General features: G+C 37.1%; 1 protein-coding gene across 2 annotated transcripts; it reads right to left on the bottom strand.

Annotated features, from left to right (window-relative positions):
* Positions 1-670: 670 nt before the first annotated feature.
* LOC103411857 (dihydroorotase, mitochondrial) lies at positions 671-6,380 on the bottom strand. Of its 2 annotated transcripts, XM_029108459.2 has the most exons (9): positions 6,022-6,368; positions 5,763-5,830; positions 5,511-5,656; positions 5,244-5,425; positions 4,589-4,725; positions 3,281-3,446; positions 3,013-3,129; positions 2,477-2,637; positions 671-1,105 (listed from the first exon to the last, which is right to left on the bottom strand). In XM_029108459.2, the coding sequence occupies exons 2-9, from the start codon at positions 5,790-5,792 to the stop codon at positions 911-913; spliced, it is 1,134 nt and encodes a 377-aa protein (XP_028964292.2). In that variant the 5' UTR covers positions 5,793-5,830; positions 6,022-6,368; the 3' UTR covers positions 671-910. The 2 variants fall into 2 exon arrangements, with proteins under 2 accessions (XP_028964292.2, XP_028964293.2); XM_029108460.2 differs by lacking the exon at positions 5,763-5,830 and having other exon boundaries at positions 6,022-6,380.
* Between the last annotated feature and the right edge of the window lie 1,914 nt (positions 6,381-8,294).

The following is an 8,294-nucleotide window of genomic DNA, read 5'->3' as shown; positions in this document are numbered from 1 at the left end:
AGGGGCAGCTGCCGCCCCCCCCCCCCCGGGCGCGCCTCGAGTGGCCTTAGGTGCCTCCGTGTTGAATTTATTTAAAAGTAATAGCAATTCCAAACTGACCTTTAGTCTTATTACTAAAATCCTTTACCTAATGTTTGTCAATAGTCACGTACCAGCTAGCAAATTACTAATTACCACTAGAAGATATCGATTTGGTTCTTGAATTATCTGCGAAGCAAAAATTATGTTTCTAACTATTCTTGGAAATGTATGTCCTTAAACTCATTAGAAGCTGCCAATTCCAAGTTCCCCTCCTCTCTATTGTAAGATTCCAAGCTATTCTATCCAGTTTCCGTCAATTTATCGTTGCATTAAAATTTGAATATGTCCTTCATTAGTCATATGTTCTTGAAGAATTTACCCATATTCATCGCCATGCTAAAAGAGTTGTCCGAATGTTGCCATCCGAAGAAGAAAAAAGAAATAAAACTTTCAATTAAAGTGAAATAAAAGTTGAAAATAAATAAACTAGTTACATCTTCTAATACAATTTTCCCATCTAATATAACCTGAAGAACGCACATTCAGCTACCCTGATCTCCAAAATCTTGTATCTTTAAACCAAATTTACAAACATGGATTTAATTGTATACAGGCATTACGAAAAAAAATCATTTTAACGTTCTACAAATGAATGAAATTTCTCCAGAAATGGTTCCGGACTTCATTTATTGAATGGGAATGCAGTGGCAATCTGCAGAATCTGAAGATGTGTCAAACATTTAATACGCGTTATCAGTTTTAGGTTAAAACCTCACATCCTATGCTGGTTCAGTATCTAGTTCCAAATCCCAGCACTGCAGGAGTACAAGTTAGTACAAAGATAAATAATTAACATCCGAAATTTCAACGGCATGGCTTGTCAGATAAATCAGTTGATGGATGACTGCCATTCAAGTGTTTCTCCAGCAAACATCGGAACAATGTCTCCAAACGGAAAAGAGAAACACTCAGGTACCTTAAATGAATTCTTGCTCAGCTTTATCTTCGACGTGTTTCGAGGAAGCCCATAGAAGTCTGGGCCATTAAAGCTTACAAAGGCTTCTAGCTTGTCAATAGCACCTGCCTGAAACATGCAAACCTATTAGCAGTAGCAAATGTAACAAATATCAGAAGACTAAAGTCAACTTTTCTTGAGTATTTATCTCTTGCATTACATATAAACCGCAGGCAGAGTAATTTGAACAACTTTCTACTCAAACTCAAATGAAATCGCAAATATACAGGACCGGCGGCATCTGCCTTGGAACAAATCTCCCCTTAGTGCCTCTTACTTACCACCATAATTTGATAATAAAAGTCCCCGTCAACCGTAGAACAAATCCACGCTTCTTTCTTTTCCATAATAGACCTTCCAAGCATTTAAAAAAATTGGGATCTCTCCACCTAAGTGCATGTCTTTTTATGAGTTCTTGTTTTTTTTCCAAGCAATATACAATTTTAAACTAATCTAAATAATGGTCAAACTCATGTGCGCAGGGGGAGCACATCCGCCCTCAGCCAATGGGCACAGCCACACAGAGACTAATATCAGCCTATAAATTCTATTGCTAGAGCAATAACCCCAAAACCAAATGGTAATGGCAATTTCGATACAAGATATACACTCAACATGCCCCCTAACGTATGCCGACACTTGAGCCAAGTACGTGGAAAACTTATATTGGTTGACATGGGAGGATGTGGCTGTTAAGCTTAACATGTGGATTATTCGGTCTGTTATATACTCTCAACAAGTCCAAATAGAATGTGGTCGCTAAAAATATTCAATATCGGAGAAGGTTAAATAGACAAGGGAGAAATAGCCCTGGGTTTGTAGAGGGTAAGGTCCAAATGTGAAAAAACTAAGAAAATGCAAGCCATTAGTCGGACACTAATACCACTCTGAACATAAATATGAACAGCTACCATAAAATATGTGACATATTATATGTCCTATTGTAAAGGTCGTACCCAGTGCACAAGGCTCCCGCTTTACGCAGGGTCTGGGAGAGGTGAATGTCGGCTAGCCTTACCCCCATTTTATGGAGAGGCTGCTCCCAAGTCTCGAACCCGAGACCTACCGCTCATGGGCGAAGGCACTTGCCATCGCAGCAAGTGCGACCTCTACATTATATGTCCTACTGTAGTATCAATAAAACTCAAGAATGTCAACAGTTGACAAACTACATAGTACATACACAAATATGAGCAAGCTGGAACATATCTGAAACAAATGAAAGCTAAATGGATATATTAATATAAGATTATGTTTTGCCCCCCTTTGTAGACACCACCGATAACAAATGAGTCATGACACAAGTAGGCAATAAAGAAAGCATCCATATAACAATTTAAGTGAAGGATGGACTTCTTTCGCTCTAATGAGGGTTCTCTGATCAAATTAGACAGGAAACGAAATGTAAGTGCAAACAAGAAGCAGATCCAAATTTCTTACCTCTTCAAAGACCTTGGCGTATAATGATAAAGCAACAGGAGCACTGTATATACCAGCACATCCACAAGCACTTTCTTTTCTACGTCTCTCATGAGGAGCGCTATCAGTTCCAATGAAAAATCTTTTACTTCCACTAGTAACAGCAGACACAATAGCCTGTCCTATATGAGAAATAATAAAATCTTCTCAGAAAAAAAAAAGAGAAATAATAAACTAGCTCCACGCACATACTGGGAGAGAGAGAGAGAGTGCTACAAAACTATTTTTATTTTTATAAATCATGAGTGAATCATGTAGAGGTCGCACTTGGTGCGATGGCAAGTGCCTTCGCCCATGAGCGGTAGGTCTCGGGTTCGAGACTTGGGAGTAGCCTCTCCATAAATGGGGGTAAGGCTAGCCGACATTCACCTCTCCCAGACCCTGCGTAAAGCGGGAGCCTTGTGCACTGGGTACGACCTTTTTTATGAGTGAATCATGTGGTTTTACAACATGCAGCAATTCTACATGAAGATGTGTAGCTGTTAAATGGAACTTACTGTGAATTTCTCTTTTGAGTACCGGTAAACAGTAATTATGAGGCTGCAATCCTCCTTGGAAAAGGGAGTTTCTATTCAGAAGAAGATGTTGTGGAGTAACAGTTGCTGCTACAGAACCTAGAAAATTCACACCATATGAAATTAGGATGTCCAATACCAAACTGGAATAATGAATTACGATAATAAGTGGCAATATATATGCTGTCCAAACGAGAGGATGAAAGTAAAGGTGCATGGCAGAAGTCATCATTTAAGTGATAAGGCATACCTTCTTCACAAGACTCTACAAACTTAGCCGCATCCATGGTAGTAATATGCTCCATCACGACCTTTAGCTTTGGAAGCCTTTGGATTAATGGTCGTAAAACAGTGTCAATGAAGACCCTTTCACGATCAAATACATCAACATCAGGATCTGTAACCTCCCCATGAACCTAAAAAAAAATAGCACATGCATATCAAAGCTGTAATTCAAGATCATGTCTTCACACATTGGACGCACAATACAACTATCAAGGAAAACAACATGCTGTGAAGTTCAACATGTAATCCGTTATAGGTTGTACTTTTCCTACAGCCCACTTTACTATTAAACAATCAATCAACTACCGTCTTCAAATCAGCCTAAACTTTATATGCTGTAAAGTTAGAGCACTGGAAACCTTTATGTTTTGTCTACTAAGTATTACACATTTTATTTGGGTACTGAGGTAGCACAAACATACATCGCTTCTTTTCAAATTTTTGGGAAAAAACATGCTGTGAAGTTCAACATGTAATTCGTTATAGGTTGTACTTTTCCTATAGCTCACTTTACTATTAAACAATCAATCAATTACTGGCTTAAAATCAGCTTAAACTTTATATGCTGTAAAGTTGGAGCACTGGAAAGCTTTTATTTTCTGTCTACTACGTATTACACATTTTATTTGGGTACTGAGGTAGCACAAACATACATCACTTCTTTTCAAATTTAAGAGATTGGGAGGGAAGTAGAAAGGAGAGAGGAAAAGTACAGAAGTTAAGAGAAGAAAGAGAGATGGGAGAGAGAAGGGGAGAAACATAGACAAAGTAAACCCAACTATTTATTGATTCTGAAATCAATATGCCAAAATCTCCACAACTGTACCAGTCTACTACAATAAGGCTTATATATAGACAATCCTACAATGACAAAGAAAAACCCCAAATAAACCATATCTTCCTATAATTAACATCCTCTGATATAATTACAGAGATGATCACATTGGCTTGGTGGTGTCTGATTTTTCATAAAGCTATAGATTATGAGGGAAGATTATATTTGACTTAATTGTAACTTATGAAATTAGGGTGAAGAGCTGTCTACAAAACCATGCTGACCAGTCACACAATAACTGTAAGCAAATAAATGCTCTGATGAATTTCTTTTCATGTCCTCGATTTCAGTTGAAAACACGAGAGAGAGAGAGAGAGAGAGAGAGAGAAAGAGAGAGGGAGAGGTAAACAATGCAGGAGCAAGCTCCATAACCACCATTTACACAGGTATGGGCAAGGATAAAGAAAGTAATTGAAGTTTTTTAGGCAGCAAGAATACCAGCAGAGGTATATTAAGTTCAGCCATCTCCTCAAGGACAGGTAGGCATCTTCCAAAGAGATCTGTAACCCCATCTTGAGAGTTTGTTGTGGCACCAGCAGGGTACAACTTCACAGCATAAACAACCCCACTTCTTCCTGTCAATGCAATCAAAATGATCAGGGTACACTATAACATAGAGAAAGTAAGGGAACGGAAAAGAAATTTTTTTCAAAAGCAATAACAGCATTCCATCTGGAGAAGAAAAGCTAAGAACAAAGGGCCTGCATGCATCTTACTATACAAATAAATGGAATTCGTTCTTTGTAAACTTGTCCTGGAGGGAAAATTTCCATTACATAACCAAAAATGTTACATCACTGGGATATCTAACAACGAACAGATATAGAAACTTATTGAAAACTAACAAGAAAGAAAGAGCCCAAAAGAAAAGCTAAAACAGCGAGAGGAGAACGAAAAGTTGATTGTTTAGAATTCATGGCCAATCAATTACATACTGAGTTATTTCAAAATATCTATCAAATTCTTATACTCAAAGAAAACAAATAGTAGAAATAGGTAGCAAACTGCAAATGGGTTGACCAGAGTTGAAGAATGTTATAATCTGAACGACAGGCATCAAAGGCTGCATATCATATATTAGAGTTGGACTTACTTGCGAGCTTGATCTCATTAGGTTCTGTGGTATCAGTCAAATAAAGGGTCATAAGTGGTGTGAAGTCACTACCGGCAGGCATTGCTTTCAAGATGGATTCTCGATAAGCCACAGCTGCAGCTGTGGTGGTGATGGGAGGTTTCAGATTAGGCATCACAATTGCTCTTCCAAAATGACTTGCACTGGGGGTGAATTTGACATCAGAATAGTACTACAGCTTGAAGCAGAAAATAAATGCTTGTATTTGCATTTTCAAAGAAAATCAACCTGTGCGGGACTACCGCCTGCAGAAGTTCACCGTCACGAAGGTGAAGGTGCCAATCATCAGGGCGAGTTATAGTGAGCTCCATCTTGGCTCCTTTGCACCGAAACTGGTTGGATCCTTCGAAATTTGATGAGGGAAACTTCAATGCCTATGTTGCAATTCAAATTTAGAAAACCTCGGCATACAAAGACAAAAAAATAAACTATGTGACAATGTTGTTGCTTTGTTTCTTAAGACGTATATGGTAAACACACCTTGCAAGGCAAAACCCAACTCTTTATCATTTCAAATGCCAATCCCTCTTGAATTTGAACAATTATGTCTGTTTTCGGAGAGACGAAAAATATTACATGAGAGCATATGCTGAGCAAAGTCTTAACTCCTTGGAGGAAAGTATGTAATAAATGGTTTGAATTCGTGTCTCAGACAATGATACAAACAGTTGGTGTGCAAACAAAAGGGGAACAAATTTGAAGTGGCGAAACAATAGCAGCACACAGTTGTTTTACTTACAGAGTGAGTCCCAATTGGCAGCAAAATTAGATCCAGAGCATTCAGTCAGCCGATATCACTGGAATCAATCAGTTATGGATGTTGGCAGACCAAACTTTTCCCGACGGAAGTGGAAAGGAAGGTGAGTGGGATTATTGCGTTGCTTGTCTTTTCTTCTTTGAATTACAGCATATTGCGGCAAAACTACGCCGGAGTATATTCTACGGTGAAAAAGCGCTCAACGGTAGGCCTTGTGGTTATTGATCTCATATCATCCCTCAACAAGGGGACAATTTTTTCCAGGGTGATGCTATTCACACAAACATTTTCACCATTTAGATACTCCTTCAGGCCAGCCTGATATTTTAGAGGCATGTGACAAAGTGAATTTGAGATCCTAAAAAGTACCAAAGATCTTATTTTTTTGTTCAAAAAAATAATTTAGTTTTTAATTGAGCTTAATTTAACATATTAACAAGTAGGAAGGTGACATATTGTTTTTCTTTAACTATTTAGAGAATTAGGGTTCGAATTTTTATGTTATTGTGTGAAATTTTTATATTATTTTGTGTAAGCTTATGCATTTAATAAAAATAAATTGAAAAAATGATGGAGAAGAGTTTCAAACCTATCCTCTATAAGAAGCAATAATACCACTTGCACTAAGACTAAAATTTGTAATATTCTACACATACTACTATATATACATATATGCATGTAAAATTGAAAAATCGGGGGGCCCTTCCGATTTGGGGGCCCTATATGGTGGCACCACTTGCACCCTCTCAAGGCCGGCCATGTACTCCTCTTAATTTTCGGTCATCAGATTGAAGGAATTTAAGAAAATCAATAGACAAAAATTAACAAGGGTGTGTGAAAGGGAAAAAATGGTGTGTGAATAGCACTACTTTTTTTTTTAAAATGATAATGCTATCTACGCACCCATTTTTACTTATGACACACTTTTTCAATTTCGGCTGTCGGATTAAATGAAGTGAAATAGATCAATTTCAGTCATTGGATCGAATGAATTAAATAGATCAATGACAAAAAATTAATAAGAGTGTGTGAGATAAAAATGAGCGTGTGAATAGAAATATTCTTTTTTTAGCAATGCTATTTTAGGAGTTGTTAATAAAAATACTTAGTTAACCCTTTAAGTTTAATTGTATTCAAATATATATATATCCAGTTTATTGGTATTCCTCTTAACTTGTGAGAAATTGTAAGTTCGATTTTTGTAGAAGATGAAGACAAACCAAATTATTATGCATGGCTAATTATGTGGCTTATCCTAAGTTTCACCTACTTCTGTGTTCCTTCTCCTGCAGCGTCCTTCATCCTCCTTATACAGCATTGTCGTAGATATAAAAGAAAATACCGTCTCTCGTTATTGGATTGGATGGGGATTAGGTTGATTTTGGATGTTGGTTAGATACTTGGGGTCCAAGATGAGAATACTGAGTAATTGCGATAATAAGAGAGATACGACCCATACCAAGATGTGAAGCCTAATTATCATACATCTGTAATGCATTGTATGTTCTACAATAGTTCATATTCTTTTACCCTTTCCTACTACTGTGAAAAAAAATAAGTTAGACATGCTCAATGAAGTGAGATCTTTTAATTAGACCGTGTTACTTTGAAACCCGGTGTTTTTGTAACAATCCGATTTGATCAATGGTGAGCCGATATTATACTATATATTTTACCCTAATCTTAGTATTAATTTATTGGTTATTTTGGTATAATTTTAATACTTTGAATTATATTTCCAATGTAAGACATTCAATTTCCTCTTGAGCAGAAAGTATACAAACGGATGAATTTTGGAGTGATTCTAATTGGAGGATGTTTGTTTGTCTTTCAATGTGTTTGTGTCAAAGTTTCAGACCTTTATACCAAGCGGTTTAATTATGGTGATGAAATGAAGGAGCAAAACACAATGTTGTCAAAGTAACATTTTAGGCTTATTTGGGCTTTTTGGCATCCAAGATGATATCTTTTGTGTTTGAGGCCTTCTGCAATTATGTTCGGGACATCTCAAACTTTAATTCTAGCCATTTTGGGCCTGTGTTTGGAGCCTTGAAGATCCAAAAACGTGGGAGGAGAGGGGACATCTCAAGCTTCAATTTCGGCCGTCAGATCAAATGAAGTGAAATAGATTAATTTCGGTCATTGGATCGAATGAATTAAATAGATCAATGACAAAAAATTAATAAGAGTGTATGAGATAAAAATGAGCGTGTGAATAGAAATATCCTTTTTTAGCAATGCTATTTTAGGAGTTG

The sequence above is a fragment of the Malus domestica genome, chromosome 09 (genome assembly GCF_042453785.1).
Source record: "Malus domestica chromosome 09, GDT2T_hap1".
Classification (NCBI taxonomy): domain Eukaryota; kingdom Viridiplantae; phylum Streptophyta; class Magnoliopsida; order Rosales; family Rosaceae; genus Malus; species Malus domestica.
The sequence above is the reverse complement of the archived record's forward strand: the minus strand, read 5'-3'. Positions and strand labels throughout refer to the sequence as shown.

Excerpts from the sequence above, each read along its gene's own strand:
- LOC103411857 (XM_029108459.2), bottom strand. The coding sequence starts at position 5,792 with ATGATAAAGAGTTGGGTTTTGCCTTGCAAG. Across the intron at positions 3,447-4,588 it reads AACTTAATATACCTCTGCTG|GTTCATGGGGAGGTTACAGA; the intron begins GTATTCTTGCTG and ends ATTTTTTTTTAG. Across the intron at positions 3,130-3,280 it reads TGTAGAGTCTTGTGAAGAAG|GTTCTGTAGCAGCAACTGTT; the intron begins GTATGCCTTATC and ends TGAATTTTCTAG.